We start from the raw sequence: 21,960 nt of genomic DNA on the forward strand, positions 1-21,960 counted from the left end.
TGGAACTGGTTCTCTTGTATTTATTGATGATGTGACTGCTGACAAAAGCAGCACGATGAATTCTGAAGTGTTTCGGGCAATTTTATCTGTTCACATTCAGCCAAATGCCTCAGAACTCATTGGACGGCGCTTCACAGTGCAGATGGACAATGACCCAGCATACTGCAAAAGCAACCAAAGAGTTTTTGAAGGGAAAGAAGTGGACTGTTTTGCAATGGCCAAGTCAATCACCTGACCTGAATCCGATTGAGCATGCATTTCACTTGCTGAAGAAGAAACTGAAGGGAAAATGGCCCAGGAACAAGCAGGAACTGAAGACTGTTGCAGTAGAGCCCTGGCAGAGCATCACCAGGGATGAAACCCAACATCTGGTGATGTCTATGTGTTCCAGACTTCAGGCTGCAATTGACTGCAAAGGATTTGCAACCAAGTATTGAAATGTATAAGTTTGATTTATGGTTCTTATTCTGTCCCATTACTTTTGGTCCCTTAACAAGTGGGAGGCACATATGCAAACTGTTGTAATTCCTACACCGTTCACCTGATTTGGATGTAAATACCTCAAATAAAAGCTGACAGTCTGCAGTTAAAGCACATCTTGTTCGTTTCATTTGATATCCATTGTGGTGGTGTATAGAGCCAAAACTGTTAGCATTGTGTCGATGTCCCAATATTTATGGACCTGACTGAAGCTGCTCCCATTCTGTCCAATAACTTACAGATTCACCATAAGAAGTGTTCCAATGTTGGTTATTTTCAAAACGCTATAGACCTAGGCCGGGCTCCATGGGTAAAAACCTGGCCACCAGGCGCTCAACAACATGCCCCCCTCCAGGCCTGGCTTTAGAAGGGGGCATCTGTGACCCGTGTCTGGGCTGGGGAGCACTGTTTCCATTTATATTTTTCTTTATAAGGGGTTTGACCCTTAGGCCTAAACCTTTTTTTTTTTATTATTAAAAGGCATTCCTTGGATTCAAGACGTGGAGAAATTTATTAGAAGACTTATGCATAGTTGAATTTAAATGCTATGCATAGATAAACCGAAATTATTTTGTTCACCGCATCTCAAACACCATGGTTGTTAATGAAACCCACCTAAACTGTGCGAGCAGCAAGCCTCCCAGAGAAGATCCACAAATGGAGAAGCCCATGGCGATAACGCCGTTCCAGAAGCCGAGCTCCCGGGCTGTCATGTGGTGATCCAGGAGGAAGAGAGGAAACATGGTGACTGCACCCTGCTCACCTATAGACAAGACACACATGATTTAAGAGAACATGAGCAGAAATAGTAAGTCTTGCAGGTTAAAGTTTAAATCAGCACACCATGTGCTGCATGTTTCTGACTAAGCAAAACTATTTTTCATCTACAGTAAATATGTCGTAGTGATGTTGAATCAAACGGTTTAGCCTGCAAGCCTGAACAAGTTTTCCTGAGATGACGACTGCAGGATTAAATGAAGAACAGCGACGTGCAGCGTACCTAGGCCTATTCCTGGAAAGTGTCAATAATAGATGCCTAACAAGAAAAAGAATACCGTCAGTCACTTCATCAAACAGGAGCCTATCACTTTTCCTAAACCACAAAAAAGGAAAACACAACAAAAACACAAAAACTTCCACAGATAAAACAGACCTCACAAAGACCTTTCAGTCAAAATAAAAAGTTTCTGCCAGACGGTAAGACTTTCTCTGTGTTGCGTTGAGTGAGGGGGTAACGTTCTGCAGAACATTACAGTAAAATATTCAGTGGCGCCGACTACATAGCATTATTATATTAATGGAGACTGACTTCAGAAAGACAGTGGGACCAAGGAGCTGTTTGAGTGACAGCTTGGCTCCCAGACTGCTGTCAAAGACGACGCAACACAACCGACGACTCACTCACTCAGTCAGCCAGGAGACAAACAAAAATAGAGAAAGAGGGGGAAAAAAGAAAGATGAAACAGACTCCCAGTGATAGGGAGTGCAGCAGCAGAATTAAGAGTGTCACCGCTGTAACAGTGGCGTGACAACCTTCCAGAAACCTGGGGAGGAAACATGGATTCTCAGTGTAGCAAACACTTGTCTCTCACTTCTGTCACTCATGTGTTACTGCTGGCATATTACACATGCTCAACATACAGACAGGACTGACTGTGTCAAAGTCCCCCATGAAGGTTAATCCAGCCAATCAGATTGGACATCTGCTTTATGACAGAAAATGAGTCGTTTCATCTTTTATGGTAAGACATAGTAAAAAGCTGCCACAGTGCAGGTAATCAGAAACAGTTTTTTTCATGAAAGAAATCTATAAAACATGCTATTATAAAAAGCTATAACTTAATTTAAGCCAACAAGATTCGTATAGCAGCAGATAAACAAATAGTATCAATGTTTATAATAAATGCAGTTTTTTTTTCAACTAAAAATAAGCAAACATTGAATATATTCAGCTCCAAAATAACTAGACTGATACATCAGGCCAATATTTACAGATTTTTTAAATATATCGGCCAATGTTGAATACCTCTTTACTAGAGTTAATTTAAAGTTAGGCACATGTGTAGATAACATGATAGAAAGTCTCAATGTCCAGCCTTCGGCATGAGGGGTTTGTTATTGTGGTGCTGCTAAGTCAAGAGTGTGAATCAGAATCAGAATGTCTTTGTTGTCACACAATCACATTACTCTGGCCCTCTTACACAGATCTGCATCATGTCAGCAAATAAAAAAATAAAGGCTTTATTTACAGTTTACCGACAATGTTTAAGAATTAGTATTAAAAAGTGAAAACAAGTGAATACACTTTAGGTGTTTTAGCAGGCTTATTGATTTGTTTGATAAACTTTGGTTAAATGTTTTGTTTTAATACTGAAAAGTGTACAGATTTAAGATTCAGGAGTTGGCTTATTTCATTAAAAAACTGGATTCTGAAATAAGATTCATTCATTTTTATTAGTGTGATATTTCAACATGCAAATAAGGCAGAAAACATCTAAATATCGGTCATGGAAACTGGCCCAAAACATCGACAGGACGTATTACGGACCATGACCTCTGCATATCGAGATTTGTAATAGAAATATCTATCTGTCAATCTGCAATTTTAACATTGTATACGAAAGCGAACAACTCAGTTCCTCATGTCAAATGTAAATCAAAAAGTCTGTCTATTATTTGTCTCATCTGTTATTTTACTGTGAAAGAAATGGAAATCAAATAAATTAACTAGGAAAAGAAAATTTGCTAAACTGTCTATCCAGTTCCATTATAATAATGAATGTATGAATAATGATGTTTTGATTTGTTGGGTTTAAAACTATACTGCACCTCTAATTAAAAGGAAAGAATTCATCTACTTTCATTGTGTTATCACCTTCAGCAGCATGGAGTAAATTTCATCTATATGCAGACGATTACCAGATCTACCTTCCCCTTCAGTGGGTGGCAGGCAGATCTGTGTCAAACCGATTAGACTGCTTAGGGGATATTAGATCCTGGATGGCCTCTAACTTTTTTTGTGTCTGAATGATGACAAAACTGAGGTCATAGTTTTTACTGCAGGTAATGTGAGTGCTGATGGTGATCTAGAACCTTTGCAGGCTAATTTGAAGAGCACCGTTACCAATTTAGGTTTGAAGATGGATTCCTGCCTCAAGTTTGAGATGCATATTAACCATGTTATGCGGGCATGCTTCCTTAACCTATATTGCTTGGCTAGAGTTAAGCCCCTGCTATCAAGAGTACACCTGAATTCTGTCACTCATGCTTTAGTCATATCCAGAACGGACTACCACAGGGAGTGCAGAATTATTAGGCAAGTTGTATTTTTGAGGAATTTGAGGAAGGTATTTTTTATTATTGAACAACAATGTTCTCAATGAACCCAAACAACTCATTAACATCAAAGCTGAATGTTTTTGGAAGTAGTTTTTAGTTTGTTTTTAGTTTTAGCTAATTTAGGGGGATATCTGTGTGTGCAGGTGACCATTACTGTGCATAATTATTAGGCAACTTAACAAATACATACCCATTTCAATTATTTATTTTTACCAGTGAAACCAATATAACATCTCCACATTCCCAAATATACATTTCTGACATTCAAAAACAATACAAAAACAAATCAGCGACCAATATAGCCACCTTTCTTTGCAAGGACACTCAAAAGCCTGCCATCCATGGATTCTGTCAGTGTTTTGATCTGTTCACATCAACATTGCGTGCAGCAGCAACCACAGCCTCCCAGACACTGTTCAGAGAGGTGTACTCTTTTCTCTCCTTGTAAATCTCACATTTGATGATGGACCACAGGTTCTCAATGGGGTTCAGATCAGGTGAACAAGGAGGCCATGTCATTAGTTTTTCTTCTTTTATACCCTTTCTTGTCAGCCACGCTGTGGAGTACTTGGACGCGTGTGATGGAGCATTGTCCTGCATGAAAATCATGTTTTTCTTGAAGGATGCAGACTTCTTCCTGTACCACTGCTTGAAGAAGGTGTCTTCCAGAAACTGGCAGTGGGACAGGGAGTTGAGCTTGACTCCATCCTCAACCTGAAAAGGCCCCACAAGCTCATCTTTGATGATACCAGCCCAAACCAGTACTCACCTCCACCTTAAGCCGGGCGTACACTGTGCGACTTTTTCACTTTTTTGAGCCGATTTTCCAGTCGTGCGAGAATCCACGACATCGGGGCGAGTTTTGCGCCGAGCAGTCGTGTAGTGTACAGGGGGTTACGAGAGGCGATTAATACCACGTGACCAGCTGCTGATCAGCAGTCGTGAGGTTGCACGGACTTCTGGTGTGTTTAATATTTCGCTCGTCCCTCGTGAGGGTATCGCACTGTTGAAGCGGCGCTGCGAGCAGCTGGGAGCAGCTACGATCCAAAAAGTATCAGAACCGCTCACGGCGCATGCGCGCGCAATCCTGCATCAACGCCGGTCGCTCGCTATTTCCCTAATAACACACGCTGTTCGTTTTTGTTTCTACACGTTTTTTTTACTCACAAAGATTGTCAAGAAAGCGTGTTTGTTGTGTTCATGTCAAATTAAACTGATCACAAAACACAGATTTACTCTCTTTATTTCGTTTTCCTCATCCAACCCCCATAAATCCCTGTGTATCCTCCTGCAGCACTCCCGAAGGACAACAGGCAAGACAAGACAAAAAAGTCTGACGTGTTGAGTAAAAACTGCTATTTTTAGCACATTTTTAGAGCCGACGTGTTGCTACCAGACGTACAGTGTGAGCAGTCAGGTCGCATGCAAGAACTGGGTCGTACAGTGTGAGCGCCTGGCTCGTGAGATATGCTCTGCAAGGAAGTCGTACAGTTTGAGCTGAAGCTGAACGCTGCGAGTGAAAAAGTCGCACAGTGTACGCCCGGCTTTACTGGCGTCTGAGTCGGACTGGAGCTCTCTGCCCTTTACCAATCCAGCCACGGGCCCATCCATCTGGCCCATCAAGACTCACTCTCATTTCATCAGTCCATAAAACCTTAGAAAAATCAGTCTTGAGATATTTCTTGGCCCAGTCTTGACGTTTCAGCTTGTGTGTCTTGTTCAGTGGTGGTCGTCTTTCAGCCTTTCTTACCTTGGCCATGTCTCTGAGTATTGCACACCTTGTGCTTTTGGGCACTCGAGTGATGTTGCAGCTCTGAAATATGGCCAAACTGGTGGCAAGTGGCATCTTGGCAGCTGCACGCTTGACTTTTCTCAGTTCATGGGCAGTTATTTTGCGCCTTGGTTTTTCCACACACTTCTTGCGACCCTGTTGGCTATTTTGAATGAAAAGCTTGTTTGTTCAATGATCACGCTTCAGAAGCTTTGCCATTTTAAGACTGCTGCATCCCTCTGCAAGCGATCTCACTATTTTTGACCTTTCTGAGCCTGTCAAGTCCTTCTTTTGACCCATTTTGCCAAAGGAAAGGAAGTTGCCTAATAATTATGCACACCTGATAAAGGGTGTTGATGTCATTAGACCACACCCCTTCTCATTACATAGATGCACATCACCTAATATGCTTAATTGGTAGTAGGCTTTCGAGCCTATACAGCTTGGAGTAAGACGACATGCATGAAGAGGATGATGTGGACAAAATACTCATTTGCCTAATAATCCTGCACTCCCTGTATAGAGCTTCGGACCCCACGTAACAGTTAGTAGATGCCATATTGGCAGGTAAAAGAAGCTAAACAAACACGGATCGTAAACATGAACATGAACGGGATCGGCTTGGATTTTACTTCGTCTGAGTTTACTTCACACTTTAAAACCGAAGAAATCGTTTTATATAGTCAGAAATTAAATAGACTAAACATCTCCGACCCTTACCGTGCCCCTGGGATACTTTTTAAAAACGCCAGAAGCTGTCGAGCTGACTCCTTACCGGACCTGGCCGGGGAACCACTTGGGATTTACCCGGAGGAGCTGGCTCAGGTGGCTGGGGATAGGGAAGTCTGGGCCTCTCGACGCTACTGCCCACGCAACCAGACTCCGGATACGCGGACGAAAATGGATGGACAAATAACAGATTTACAGGTAAGTAGTTTAAATAGAGTGCTGTGCTGTTTGAATGTATAAACTGAACACCAAGAGAAATCACTAGTTTGATTGTTTTCCGTGAATAAAATAAATATGTCAGGCAGGAGCGTCTCAGGATCTGTCTGAGATCTGTCTCGGTGAGACAGATAATAGCAATCCAAAGTGCTTTTTATGTGTGATCTGACAATTGATCAACCATTGCTTAAAAATTAAATACAGCTTAGCCGGTTAATTGCTGGGATCATAAAACACGTAAACGGCAGCACGCAGAAATCACGAGGCAACGTTTTACATGACGTTTACTTGTTGCTATGAGTAATAAGACAGAAAAAGCCACGCCTGAATAAGTTTAGGAAGCCCACTAAGAATCGTAATAAAAGCATTTAAAATAAATACCATACACAGTTGAGGAAATGTTGGTTTAAGTACCTGATATGAAGCGGTCACTGCATAAGCAAAAACCTTTACTCTCGGGATCCCACAGTTTCATTTTAGCCCGGTCACTAGCGTGTTTTATTACAATGATCCAACGTTTGCGGCGTTCCGGATCTTGGGGAATCCTGTAGATGGCTCATTCCTTATGTCATCCGTGTCTGTTCTGCATCCTGGGGCACAACAGGAATCTACCATATTTCCTGTCTGATTGAGTTTTCTGACAATAACAAATAGTCCAGCTGCCGGCTTCTACCTGCCAATATGGCGCCGTTTCGATTTGAACTGTTGCATGCCAGGAGAAGTGACGTCAACTCCCGGAGCTCTATAATGTGCTGTACGTCGGCCTAAGTCAGGGTGCGGTGGTACGATTACAGTTAGTAACAGAATGCAGCTGCTAGTTTCTTGACGGACACAACACATAGGGAGCATATTACTCCTGTGCTGGAAAATCTGCACTGGCTCCCTGTGCACTTCAGGGTGAAATTCAAGGTGCTAACTCTGATGTAAATAGTTCCTCAGGGAACTGCGCCTCCTTACCTGGCTAGCCTTTTGAACTATCATGCTCCATCAAGAGCCCTTGGCTCGGCTGATAAAGAACTGTTAGGATCGTGCATTCTCAGTGTTGACTTTGAGGCTATGCAATGAACTGCCTTTAATTGTCCGTCCGTCAGCCAGTAAACTTCCTTGATGCTTTTTAAGTCCTGTTTGAAGACACATTTTTATGTCATGGCTTTTCAACAGCAGATGTCGTAGCATGGATTCACTGTCCTGCATGTAATGTGGTCTTTTTTTTATTGGGTTTTATGATTTTATGGCTATATTATACTGTTCTACTTGTAGTTGTTCTTGATTGTTGTAATGTCCAGCGCCTTCGGTGTCCGATAAGGTCGTGGAAGGGGCTTTACAAATAAAGTTAAATGAAATGATATTTATGTGCAACTCAGATGACAGCATGCATGAAAATAAGCCATCGGGACTCTAAGTTAAAGCTTTTAGTACAGTGTGTAAATAAACAGCAACAGAATTTGCTGGACAATGACAGTTGATTATCTATACAGTACACACTCAGTGGGTGTTACACCTATTTTTATGTATTAATCACATTTGAATCTGTCATTCTCTGACCTAAACCGTTCTGAGTTCCTTCAACTATGCAGTAACTATATTAGTCATAACAAAATAAACACTGGCAGCATCAGTACCCATAATGCCAGGGCTATTTACCCATGGTTCTGTGGTTCAGCTCAATGCTTTCACAGTCCTGCCTTCAACTAATTATTTCTTTACAGGAGGGGGAGTTGTGGGGGGATCTACGGATAAATAAAGCCAAGCTGATTATTTTTGTTTCTATAAATATTCTCAAAGCAACAACTGTCCATTTTAACTAAGGTTTTATAGGGCAGCTACAAAATTTTACAAAGTGAAGAAAGTAAAAAGAAAGAGGGAGAAGGGAAAAGAGGAAATCAAGTGGATTTAAATCATGGAAAAGCCAAGAGTAAGAGAAAGTGATGAAGAATATTTAACAAAACAAAAAAAAAAACAAGACAAACAAGGATCAGAACGAGACAGTCTAGAAAAGAAGAGATTTAATGGAGAATAAAAATCAAACAGTCATAAGTGGAAGGATGCAAACTAAACACGATGTAAGGGATAGGACAGCAGCCATGGATGGAGACAGTTGGAGTGGGATGAACAGAGACATTGTTAGGAGGTTAGTGAAGAGGAAACAGGAGGGATGGCAGGCTCAAAGAAACCTGTGTTTACAGTCAGCACAAAAAGACAAAACTATCATTAGGAGGGAGCATTAAAAACATCAGGGAGATGAAATTTTTTATCCTACTTTTTTAAAATGTTAACAGAAACCGTCTGCACTCATATGAAATTTAGGACAACTTTAGCATTTCAGGAGAGGAAAGAATACTTCCAGCCCTTGGCTTTTGTTAACTTAGCGGTTTTATGAGCATCGCCTTTTTAAACCGTGATCAGGATGTTACAGGTTATTTAACAGCTAATTAGCATCTAATAATAAGTGGAAAACACCCCTTCTACAACACCAAAAACCCTAATAAAAATGTTTTTATATTTCCCTAATCGGTTTATTTTAGCAAAGTCAATCTCCATCACAAGTCCTCCAATTTCAGGGCATTTCACAAAGGTAATTTTAATGTTACAACAATGTGTCGGAGGAGCTAGGGTTGTAATGTGGAGTGGGATCAAAGAAGGATAAACTTGAGGGCGTGAGGTCGACAAGGACAGAGGGGTGAGTGCCTGACGTCTGTGCAGCAGCTCTAACAAAAGAGCTGGGAGAGCAGGACAGATCACAGTGTACACACAGAGCCACCCTGTAGAGCAGCATTGCTACTCCACACACAATATCAGGTTCATACAAACATGTCTAGAGACAAGGCAGTAAATGTATACATGCATAAAAAAACACACTTTTCAGATGGACAGTCTCACTGAGGACAGCAGCGAACATGACCTGGTCAATGTGCAGTTTTACGACATTCAATGTTTTAACACACTTGGACAAAATGAGTCAGCGGGTTCTTTCTGGGCTCAGGAACATAAAGTCAATGACTAGTCAACACACCATCTAAATGTCTTATGGCCTACTGGTCTTTTTTATTTAGACATTTTAAATATTCAGTCAAGTTTTATAGTTCCCATTATATTATTGTTCTTACAAGCAGGTGAATTTTTTTAAAATGGCTGATAATTGAAAGTGATTCCAAACGACATCCTGTTGCCAAATTTGGTTACTGCGGTCCATTTTCTAATCACGAGAGTTACTTTCTTACTACCGTCTCATGAGTTTCATGGCAGTTGCCATTTATGGATCAATGCCAAAAGATTCTAGATGACGAGCGAAGACGAGTCATCCACAGCAAGTTGATAAATACACTTCACTGTAAAATCGAGTTGCTGGTAACTGAAAAAGCAGCCTGAGGTTTTTTTAGAACAGAAAATTTGTTTCTAATTATCGTTACCATTGTTAGTTCAACGTTAGCCTCTAGCCTTCTACACTTGATATTAGAGTAAAACAAAAATACGCTCATGCTACTTAAGCCTGACTTATACATCTACGTCAGCTCTGCGAGGGAGAGACGCACACGCGTTGACAGATGTTTTGCTCTCGGACTTCTCCGTCACCTGGGGAGTGTTGCAAAGCAATTTCCCACCAGGTCAACAGAGGGCGTAATGCTTCTCTGTGAGATCATGCCACCATTACACTCATGTATCCGGTCCACAATAGTGTATTTACCATTGTTTATATATTTCAGAGACTTTATAACATGGATAAATTTGTCCTCCATTCTCCTGCAACTCTAAACCATGCTCTAAAACAATGTTTCCCGTCATTTCCGTCCACGAATAAAAAGTGTGCTCCGTATTTTAGAGCTCCTTCAGTCATGGGTGAATAAACGTTAATATTTTAAGACTTTTACCGCAATGCATTTTTCAATCTGTTCCATGTCATTTTTGACAGGGCAATTGAGGTGCTGTTGACAAATTTAAAAGAAGTGGCGTCCTGAACAATCACAAGTTTGGGGCCTCCAACACATTGGCCGGATGTTTATAAAGTTTTGGGCATGTCTCAGCACCCTCTGTGTGCCTGTTGGAGAGCCCTCGAGGCCAACGCATTATGGCGTTGTGTGTCTCTGCACCAATGCAGAAGTATAAACCAGGCTTTAGTGGTTCTTTACAAATAATGGCGCTGCGGCACCCACTAAGCAACCCCACGGCTCACAGATTGTAAACAAAGACGGCATCCCTCTGTGGCCATTTCGAAAGGAGATCCATTTCAGTGTAACCTTCCTTCCAACAGGATTGAGACATTAGACAATTTTGTGATTATTTCCCCGTAAAGTTTTTACTTGATGTACTTTTAACATATTTATCCTGGTGGCTGTACAGTGGAAGAGTAATGCATTGCCTCTCAGTGTAAAACAAATTAGCTAAAAAATTTAAAACAGATCTTTGTTCCACGAGCTGCAAAACATTTTTCATTATTTCTAGAACAGCAGCAAAACATATTTTTATTCCATCTTTCTAAAATGAGGCTTTGCTTTTTCCATTCATTTAGTCCTCCATACACTTGCTTAGGGCTGGACAATAATTCAATAACGATATGTATCGATCGATAGACATGTGGAAAAATAATGGTTCAATAAAAACTTCAATAAAAAGTTTCCTTTTTCCATTATAACCTATAGTTTCATGCTAGAGTCATTCCTTACACCCAACCAATCAAAAACCCAGACCCAGGCACACTTCATCACCAAGCACCCTCCTCACAAACCTAAACAGACAGCAATGTGACCTAAACAAGATGTTGTAGCAATGAGAGGGGGAAGAAATTGTCCCAGAAAAAGGTTACAGTACTTCAGCAGTGTGGCGATATTTTCATTCTTACGAGTCTGACAAAAAAACAAACAATGGTGGTTTGCAAAATTGGCAGAGAATCAATAAAAGCCAAGTTTGATAATGCAACCAACTTGTTTTATTATAAAGTAATTACATTAAACGGCCAGGACTGCACTTTAAAAATATTTTCTACATTTTTCATATAGTTTTCAATAATTATTGATATAAATAAAGATGCTTTTTGTTTTATCGATAGTTTTTTTCTATATCGTCCAGCCCTACACTTGCTTAATTCTGACTTTCAGTTGTTCTACTGTAAAGCAATTTTATTATCTCTAGCATACCTATAGAGTTGACTTATGAGATATGGTCAAGGAAAAGAATTTCTCCAACTTCTTTTCTTTTGCACCCAAACATATCAGTCACTCAGACCACAAACACAAAAACTGTCCACTAAAAAAAACTTTCTCTGTTAAAACAAGACAAGAAGCAGTTTGCGTGTACTTTTCCATTTGTTATCATATTTTATCTTTATCTTATCTTTTTGTTTGAGCTACATTTTAAATGTTTAGTCATGAATTACCTCTTTATCACACTTTTTATAAAATAACCTCAACTCAATATTTAGTGAATACAGCGTGACAAGATAAACACATTTACATGTAAGAATAATTACAACTCCAAGCACCATTGTTTGCCACTTTCCTGGCTTATTTCCCATTTTCTCTGCCCCCCCCCCCTCCCCCCGTTGCTCCACCCGCCCGTCTCTCGGAGTCTACCCAGACAGTTCACCCATCATGCTCTTAGCCTCAGATGGCACAGGGGTCACAGTTCAGACACAAGGCTGCCAGTGATTGGCTACAGTGTTGGACGCAGCACAAATTCAGAGTTCATTAGTGACAGCCGAGGGAGAGGGGTTTGAGCTTGTAAGTGCGTGTGAGTGTGAGAATTGGGGGGTTCAGACAGGCAGATTACTGGTCTCACACAAACATATCCACATACCCCTTGAACAAAAACAATACTGTCTCACATTGATAAGTATGCTGGGACATCCGAACGTAATCTAAAATTGTTATTGGACATATTGCTATTGGTAGAGAAGGAAAATCGTTTTGATAAAGTGATCAATTGTGGCGCTTAAAACATTTAGAACAATCATTTTCACCATAGGCATAAACAAATAGTGTGTGTGTGTGTGTGTGTGTGTGTGTGTGTGTGTGTGTGTGTGTGTGTGTGTGTGTGTGTCCCTGTTCATACGGTAGAGAGAGTGTTGAGTGGGGGGGGCTGCTCCCTAGACAGATTAGGGGGTCCAGCCAGCCTTCATATTTTGTCTAGTAGTGTCGTCTGCTGGGGATTATCAGATTACTGAGCCACCCTTAACACTCTGAAAAACACACACCGTCACACACACGCAGAATAAAAACAAAGGCCTATACATTTATCCACATACACAAGCAAGGAACATGCAAATAGGAGGAGACAATTAAATTCCCACCACCCACGTACACACATACATGTAAACACACAACCGCATGCATCGTCTTCCGTTTCAGTTACTTTACGCACAGACACAAAGACGCTCTAATCCTTACATAATCCCCTTCTGCTACCAAAAACCAAACTCTGGTCATGTTGACTCTCGCTACCACATGCTCTAAACCTGGACTACTTCAGAAACAGTTTAAAATCTGTTTTATTTTTATTGCTTCCAATAAAAAAGGTTTAAAAACTGGCCGTAGGGTTGTAATAGTGTAACTAGTGTAACTGCAACATTAAGAACAAGTGTTTAACTGGTCTGGGGTCTGTAATTCTCTGTGTGTACTCAGGAGCTCCTTGGACAAAATAAAGTTCTTTGACACAATCATGTCTCTTATTTCTTTAATACACCAGTTGTTGGGTTTAAACACTGAACACCAACAGTGGCATCTAGTGGTGAAATAGGGATGTTTAAAATGGGACACAAAGGACAACTTAAAAATCTTAGACTTTTGTGGTCTAATTTCCACGCAGAAAACTTAAAAACACCTTAAGTAAAAGCTTTTAATTCAGTGATTAAGTTTTTCTTCTTTCGTTCCTCCTTTTTTGGGAGACTACTGTGAGTTAATTTTGAATTTATTTCAAAATACTTGATATAATGTCAACACAGTGCTTATTTTAACAGTCTTTTATTCTGTTCTAAACCAAAGACGTTTTTGTGGAAAAGGGGAAGTATAATAAAGGGCCAAAACAGCTACTTAAAGGTCACTTTTTAATTATTATTTCTGATTATGACTATGAGTTTATCATACTGGCTGAACATGAAAAAAAAAATCCATCCCCATTTCCTGCATTAGCTTCTGACAGAAATAAAGAGAGTGAAATGATAGAATTTGAAAATCCTCACAGATCTACAGTCACAGTCACTTAACGTTCATGGACTCACTCATCTGGGTTCGCAACTGGGTAGACTGTTGTTGGTTTAGCATCCAGGAAACAGCAGAGAATGTCTAGACTAGTAAAAGCTAACATTAGCATTAGCAACTACACCACACAGCAGAACTCCTCCAGGGTTGTGTTAGTTGTAGAGATAAAACATTAACATTGCAAAGTAAACTGAGTCAGTGGTAGAGTTACATTGCTGTTAGCCAATCAGATGTGAGATGACTTTTCTGTAGTCAAACAGGTGCACCAGAGCATTTTTCCCCAGAGTACGACTTACAAGGCATTCATCCCTGATAGAGACCACAGCAAATGTATTAAAATGAGTGAAGCTGACCTTTACAGTCACATATTTGATTGAGAATCTATACATACTTTGGAATTCATACCAATTATCTACAATCAGTAACAGATCAAATTAGTCAAAGATTAACAGTGATGTATACAATTTGAAAATGATCCAAGATGCTGTGAAAAAAAGTTTTTCTAATGATTTCCTTCACATTTGACAAAAAAAAATTATGTTAACTCGTTGGGATTAAGTGAAAAAAATGGATCTATAGAACAAAATAAGTTGCATGTGTGTGGGTAAAGGATATGATGAAAAAAAGGCATTTGTTACCAGTGTTTATAATAAAGTATTTACATACAATCAAGACTTACCTAGTTTGTATGTGAGCACATAAAGGATTGTCCAAGATGTGCCGGGTACTGCCATCAGTTTCCTCCACACCTTCCATGGCCTTACAGCTTCTGTTCCCTGCGCACCTTTCCTGCCATCAGCCTGTTGGCTTCTTAAAGTCTCATCGTCCAGCACAGGGGCCCCCCACACAAACAGAGCCACGCCAGCATACACAAAAGTCAGCAGCATAAACATCCAACTCCATCCTGCGACATCAATCACAGCCAGGAGTCCTCCTCCAGCGAATACTGATCCAGCCTTATAACCTACAACTTGGGCAGTATTGCCCAGCCCCAGCTCCCCACGTCCTTTCAAAAGCCCAACTGCTGCCCCATCCACAGCAATATCCTGAACAGAGGCTAAGGTGTTCATAGCCAACAGAGTTCCAGCTACCCCCCAGATATGTGCTTCTGGGGCCAAGGCAGCACTGGATAGACATGCCAGTGCAAGGCCAGACACCGTCCCCACCAGCCAGCGACGCTTAGTACCCACTCTGTCCACCAAAGGGGCCCAGAGAACCTTCAGTACCCAAGGGAAGTAAAGGATCTTGGTGAAACCAATGCGGGTGAGAGAGTGGCCAGCTCCACGCAGGTAGACCGGCAGCAGAGAAGACTGGAGACCATAGGGAATACCCTGAACAAAATACAGCAGGCCCAAGAAGACTAGTTTGTCATTCATGGTCTTCTTCAAAGCACACCTCTCTAGTTGAACAGACTCTGCTGTGGTCCATGGGTCAGGTTGTTGATTTTTTTTATTGTTGTTTAGATTTTAAATGGGTGGCTTCAAAATGATTAACAGACTTCCCTGAAATACAAAACAGAAAAAAATCAGAGTTTGTTAAGATAAATGTCAAATCTAGCAGTGCTGGGTGTTAGTAGGGAGCTAATTGCCTCCACATCCCATACCAGCAGCCTTAAAAGGCTGGGTCATTGCTGCTTGTTTACTGCTGCTCTGTCCATCTCAGTTACCTGTAACATTACCCCAGCGAGCAATGGCCTCCTTTGTGTCAGACACGGTCAGACTCACTTAATAATCCAGTTACACGTGCATTTTCATAATTAAATTATTACCACTAAGTCTGAGCAGCATTGGGTTTACAGTAGCCAGTTGTCAAACTAAATGCTAAGCTAAGTAGCGAGCTAGTTCCATCGTGTCTATTAAAATAGTTTTTAAACGCAGTTGTACGCTGTGTCAGTCTAATTAGAGCCAATAATCTAACAGAAAAGTAAGAAAGAATACTTTGACAACTACTGTGTATTATTTTTTAGCAAAATACTGAAAAAATGTTGGTTTACCCAGCGTTAGCCACTCATAGCATGCACCGGTTTGTTGACAGGCTGAATGAAGAGCTTGACGTTGCCAGGTATGAGTGTGAACATCCCCCTTTCCGCACATACAGAAAACGTTCGAAGAGCGATTCTTCTTCTTCAAAGAATTTAGAGCAACAGACCCGTTTAGACTTGCAATACTGCCATCTTATGGACTTAGACACGCTTATAAAATGTTCCTGTTTTCATCAGACCCGTTATTCAATCTAAAAACTACATTTCCATTTGCCAGACTCCATGGAAACAGCTATTAAAGCTAACTGGAGATTAAAAAGTAAAAGTAGGGATACAGTTTTTGTTTATTTTAGTGTTTTCATAAATGTGGGATTTGTTGCTGAAACAGAAGATATGCAGTGTTGTGGCCGAACGCATTCATTGAACGATCGTTCGTGAATTCGTATATATATATATATATATATATATATATATATATATATATATATATATATATATATATATATATATATATATGAGGAAACTATGAACTAGTTCGTTTTTGGAATAGTGAACTTAGTTCAAATTTTTTTTAATTATTGACTAAGAAACTAACTAGTTCGTTTTAAAATATATGAACTGAACTTTGAACTAGTTCGTTTTTCAAACGAACTTTCCCAACACTGAAGATGTGTGTTTACAACATGAGTCATTTATGAATTTTCTCCCACAGTAACTTCTACACTAAATAAAATGGACAAGATGAAATGCCATAAATATATATGGTAAATGGCCTGTATTTGACATAGTACCTTCTAGAATTTTACAACCACCCAAGGTGTTTACAACACAACCAATCATTCACCCACACATTCACATGCTGGCGGTGATAAGTTACAATAGCCTCTGCTTTCCTGGGGCACACTATAGAGGTGAGGCTGAGCACTGGTGCCACCAGTCCCGCAGATCACTACCAACAGTGGATTACATGACTTGCTCAAGGACACAAAAGACAGGTCTTGAACCTGCAATCTTTTAGCTACTGGGCGGCCTCGATTCCTCTGTCATTGTTGCCCCACATGATAATCTGTACTCAATGTGTGAAGAAGACTCATTTGTTTCCATCAATATTTAAATGTGGCTGATTAACAGATCTAGAAAAGCACAGCTCAATCTGCAAACAAGTGAATGATCAGGCTAAAAATTACAAATATAAATACCGGTATTCAACTGAGCTTCATAGAATACACATTAGAATAGTTACAAACTCCACAGAAATTTTAACCAGATTTTTATCACGAAGGCTTTCAAATGGCTGTGCTGACACAATCAGCCACCTGTTTCTAGAGATTTGACAAGCTAAAATAAAAGCTCTCAATATTCTTGGTTGAAATCATCACATGGTGTAATTCATATGTCATGTCAAAATTGTTTTAATATAAAGTTATTTAATAATGTAGTGTAGTCGTTAGCCTTAGATGGGCAAAAACGCAGTGCAATGTAGTTTAGGCTTTTCAGCTTGACCAGTTTTTAATATTTTTTTATTTTGTTAATGTATTGTTTAATTTGTTTCTCTTTTCACTGAACATACCTGATAATGTGTCATTTAATTATTAATGTACTTACAGGTATTTCACAAAAAAGATGCCACTGAGATTAAAAAAACTTTTTCAAGCAGCGCCAATGCCAAGATAAGTAAAACAGTGAAAACAGATTTCTACTTTTGAGCTACTCCTTTTCCTATACTTACACAAGTACCACACCTTGATTATTTGTGAACTCATTAACATATACTCTTCTTTGGTTGAAAACTTTGACTTTTTCCCCATTTTCATGACTTTTCCACTCTCAACACTCATTTATATTTGTGTAGCATTGATAAACTACATATTTAGGAATTAAAGGCTGTTGCTATTCAGCTTATGTTTTAATTCCTAAGAGATCAAAGGCCATTCAGTGACGCTGCATTTGCTACATTAATCTTTTTCATTTAAAAAAGCTCCTGAGGATTTCTGAAATTTTTTGCATTGTATTATTATCATTAAATTCATCATTCTTAATTTATTGGTGACTTTGTGTTTTATGAGCATGTGCAAAGCAATGAGACCGCTCAGGCTGCTTTTCATTAAAAAAAAGCTTTATTTGCAGATATCAAAGCTCCTTCAAAAGTATTACTACCACTAAAAAATGACTTGTGATGATCTGTATATATCAGCTACACTGCAGCCTGACTTGAGCTTCAAATGAAAAAGGCAAAGCTAAAACATTTGAGACCATAGATCCAGTGGTATGTTCTTGTAAGATCTATTCTCAAATATTTCAGATTAAAACTTAATTCCTAGGGGGGAATACGTTTGCTGAAGCAGCATCAACTTAATATTTGCTCTTGGCTAAAGGCTTTGGTGGTCCCAAACAAAGTCGCTCCTCAGTTCTCCACAATACAAAAAGGCACAATATGGAAAACCTTTGGCTTTTGAACTTGATCCCAGTAAAAGACGTTTAGTTTTCACCCCCACAAAGAGCGAGCAGGATCGTCTCATAGTCTCCTTTAGTGTCATCCTAAAGAGAGAAAATAATAATTTCAATCAAACTTAAAACTTTAATTGATTAAGTTCATAAAGAATGAAATGTGAGACACAACTGATCATTTATATTGTTGTTCTTTAGGGATTTCCACTCACCAGAATATCCTGGTAGAGCGTTTTTCCGTAGGTTTTCTTGTACTCATCCTTGATTCGCTTCATATCGATCTCAGAGCGGCTCACCATGATGCGTGTCAGGATGTGTTTACGGGTACCTTTACCCTGATGGTGGTGACATAAACAAAATGAAAACAGGAATCAGGGGAGGTCTCGGCAGGATGTCAGCGTTTTGCCACAAGACAATACCTTCATGGCCAAGTAGAGCCTTTCTGCAAAGTATGCAGGCCTGCTTCCAGCACATTTCACTGTTAAAATTCAACACAACAGTCAAAGTTGAATTTTTATTTACGTCAGACATGAAAATTATAATGAAAGTGTCTTCTTGTACCAATTGCTGTGAGACAGTTTTCTATATCTCCCTTCATCTCCAAGTCGATCGCTTTGGCCATGTCCACTTTGCTGTATTTTGAGTAGCGGTCAAATACTACAGATAGGAGGAAGTACCAAAAACATGTTGGATTTCACAAGAAAAGTAGAAAAAAATAGTTTAAAAAGGCATGCTACTCAGCACAGCAACTAACCTTTGCGAAGATGAGCAGCGCTCCTGGTGGTCAGGATTTCAATGAAAACGGAGGCGTCTGTGCCCTTCCTGCCCTCCCCGGCTTCATACAGAGACCTGGCATCGCTGTCAATCAGCTGCTCATTCACTCCTTCAGTCCTGCCAGCCTGTGGCATGCAATGAACAAAAAATATCTAATTTATTATGTCTTTTTCTTATCTATAGCAACGATACTATAAGGCAGAAACAATGCATAGAAAACTAAATATAACATTACAATTTAGGAAAAAAAGCTTTTCCTTTTGCTTTTGATGGAATGGATGTTCATTATGTTGAGTTTATACTGTACTTTTGCTCGTCTTGAATGCCATTTTCAGTTTGTGTTCTTGTGTATAATATGAGAGTTTTGGGAGCAAGTGCAGACACATCTACCTTGCAGAGAGCCATGAGGGCATTTCTAAAGTCCCCGCTGGTGTCAGACCTGATGTCCTCCTCCAGATCCTTCTTGTAATCTTAGAAAAACAACAAAAAACAAACATTTGCATGAATTACTTGTTCTGTAATGCACCTTCTGCTCTTCTGGCACCCACCTTCCTTGTAGGCTTTCTTCAGTTCCAGGATCTGCTTGTTGTTTCTGGAGGCCAGGATCTCTATAAGAGTGTCCTCATCTGTTCCAAGACCCTGATGTAGGGAAGTGCAATATGACAGTATTTTTTGTTCGTATATTCAAAGCTAATAAATGTATATTTAAGCTCCTATTAAGAAAACAACAAATGAGAGGGTTTGAGGGGTGCATCAAAAGTGCATGCGTGTTAGTACCTTCATTGCCTGTTTCAGCTGCTGGGCGTCGTACTGGGCCGGTGTTTTCAGCAGAGCCAGCACCACATCCTCCAGATCTCCCTTCAGAGCATTTTTCAGTGCTGTTTCCAAAGGCTACAGGGAATAACATAACACAATAACTCCTGTGAACTAAATCTAAAGAGTAAACTGCTTCCTGTCATCAAGTGAGTGCAGCTTTATTACCTTGCCTGTGGCCTTGAGGTAAGCCTCTTTGATCTGCTGTCTCTGATCATTGCTCCTTTTGACCAGAACTTCGATGATGGTATTCTCATCCACTCCTGCAGAGGGATTGAACAGGGATCAGTCACTGCACAGGGTTTACACTAGAAGTTAAGAACCCAGCGATATGAGAAGTTCATTTCAACCTCTTTGCAGATGCATGCTTTGTTGTGATAATGATTACCAGCAGATGGTGCTAACTTTAACACACCAAGAAAAAACAGGCCTCAGGATTTAGGAGCAGAGCATGAAGGTCAAGACTTGTCCAAACATGCTGAAAGCATTTATCTGTGCCTTTTACGTTTACCTTTTGCCTTGATGGCCTTATCCAACACAGTGACATCTGCACCAGGGTTGAAATTAGCTGCTGCTGTCACTGTTCCTTCATTCTTCAGGGTCTGAGAGACAGATGTTTGTTTGGTAAATACTTGGAGTGAGCGAGACAGGTTGCAAAAGTACACTTTTCAAATTTTTAAGCAAGCAGATTATGCCACGCCCCTGCATCAACCATTTCTCTTGACCCTTTTTACTGTTTTTGAACGAATTTAGGAACCTTTTTACTCCCGTTTTGTACGAAGACCATGATAGTACACTTTAAACTCTAAACTGAGCCAGAACTAAAACGTTTAAATCATGCAGGATAGCCTTGTGCAATTTTTCCTTTGTTCACTTAAAGCAGCGGAGGAAAGGAGAAGTACCATTTTGTGTTTGCAGAGTTTATAAAGGGAGGGGCACAAATTCCTGCTTCGGTGAGTCACACGCTTCCAAAACCTTAGCACAGTCGTCATTCTCACTCCGTGTGACCTTTACAGTCAAGATTCTCCTTTTCTCTTTTATTGTTATTGCCATCTTTTATCTCATCATTGTGCTAAGCTTTTCTACTTTTAACTCAGTCACTCAACTCTGTGTGTATGTTGTAGACTTCGCTCTCTCTCCTCCTCTGTGTGTGCTTAATCACTTTTTCCATCCCAGCATACCACAAGAGGAGAGAAAAAAGGAAAACAGATTGGTTGGCCTAAGCAACCGAACCACAGAGTTACTCACGGATTCATCAGCCATGCCGATGTAGACGGCTTGCTGCATGAAGGCTTGAATGAAAGACATGTTGGGCTGATGGTTGCGTCTGCAGAGTAAGAAGAAAAGTTTATTTTTAGTGTGAAAGTGTGAAAGCTAAATGTTGTCTCATGGCAGCTCTCTAACTTAAACTTTACTCAGCTTTTTTCCATCAAGCTTTTAAAAAGGTTGCTTTTTCCCTTTCATCCAACAGGAGGCAACACAAAGCAAACCCTGTATTTACCAGAGATTTAAGTCAGTCTGCCCAGCAGCCACACCCACGTTCAGCTACAACACAAGATATTGCCGCCTAGATCTGTTACTTTTCTTTATTTGTTATTAATATTTAACAAATGTACAAAATGAGAAAGGCATATAAACCAGAATGTTTAATGTAAAAAATCCAGAACATCTGCACTTTTTCCACCTCAGCCACACCCTCATCTGCTGCATCAACATCTAAAAAGGGAAGTAACCTGGAGCTATAACATCAAGATCCAAACGCAGCTAACATCTCAAGAAACGGAGAACAAACTGGAGTTTTTTGTGGATAAACTACTCACCGAGTGTTCTCAGATGGGGGAAGATAATTTCAGAGTGGTTCCAGGGGCGTTTTGGTGCAGAAGGTTGTGTATTTATACACGACTAAACCCCACCTAGTAACGGTCCGGCCCACATGCTCCAGCCACTGAACTCCTTTCCTGTAGAACCCAGAGCGCAGCGCGACGCATTTACGCACAGCAGCTCTCCGTGCACCAAAGCCGAGCTGCTTCTCCTTCAGCCTTTTTTTAAAGCCACGCGGCTTACCGAAACACATGTGCAGAGCAGCCCATAAGCTTTCATAAAAATTGGTATCTCATTGAAAATCAAGAGGATATAAAACATCCGGGACATCCGCGGGTAGTTTATGGCTTCTCATTCAATCTTCTTGGCTTTCACTTATTTGTGGTAAATGAGTCATT

The 21,960-nt window shown here is 40.2% G+C and overlaps 2 protein-coding genes across 3 annotated transcripts in view; both read right to left on the minus strand.

Moving 5' to 3' along the window:
• Nucleotides 1-15,913, minus strand: part of mfsd3 (major facilitator superfamily domain containing 3) — a 29,805-nt gene extending 13,892 nt beyond the window's left edge. The window contains exons 1-3 of one of the 2 annotated variants that reach the window (XM_015972234.3): nt 15,719-15,868; nt 14,405-15,227; nt 1,096-1,243 (exon numbers count right to left, since the gene is read on the minus strand). In XM_015972234.3, coding sequence (XP_015827720.3) covers nt 1,096-1,243; nt 14,405-15,101 — 845 coding nt within the window. In that variant the 5' untranslated portion in view covers nt 15,102-15,227; nt 15,719-15,868. Of the gene's footprint in view, nt 1-1,095; nt 1,244-14,404; nt 15,228-15,718 lie in introns of both variants that reach the window. The other variant, XM_054731376.2, reaches the window with a different exon arrangement.
• Nucleotides 15,914-17,804: 1,891 nt separating this feature from the next.
• anxa1a (annexin A1a) lies at nt 17,805-21,703 on the minus strand. Its single transcript, XM_015972237.3, has 12 exons — nt 21,562-21,703; nt 20,990-21,068; nt 20,253-20,343; nt 19,910-20,004; nt 19,706-19,819; nt 19,477-19,567; nt 19,319-19,398; nt 18,909-19,053; nt 18,716-18,811; nt 18,574-18,632; nt 18,367-18,489; nt 17,805-18,244 (listed from the first exon to the last, which is right to left on the minus strand). The coding sequence occupies exons 2-12, from the start codon at nt 21,047-21,049 to the stop codon at nt 18,185-18,187; spliced, it is 1,014 nt and encodes a 337-aa protein (XP_015827723.3). The 5' UTR covers nt 21,050-21,068; nt 21,562-21,703; the 3' UTR covers nt 17,805-18,184.
• Nucleotides 21,704-21,960: the final 257 nt, after the last annotated feature.

Source organism: Nothobranchius furzeri, chromosome 17, assembly GCF_043380555.1.
Source record: "Nothobranchius furzeri strain GRZ-AD chromosome 17, NfurGRZ-RIMD1, whole genome shotgun sequence".
NCBI lineage: Eukaryota > Metazoa > Chordata > Actinopteri > Cyprinodontiformes > Nothobranchiidae > Nothobranchius > Nothobranchius furzeri.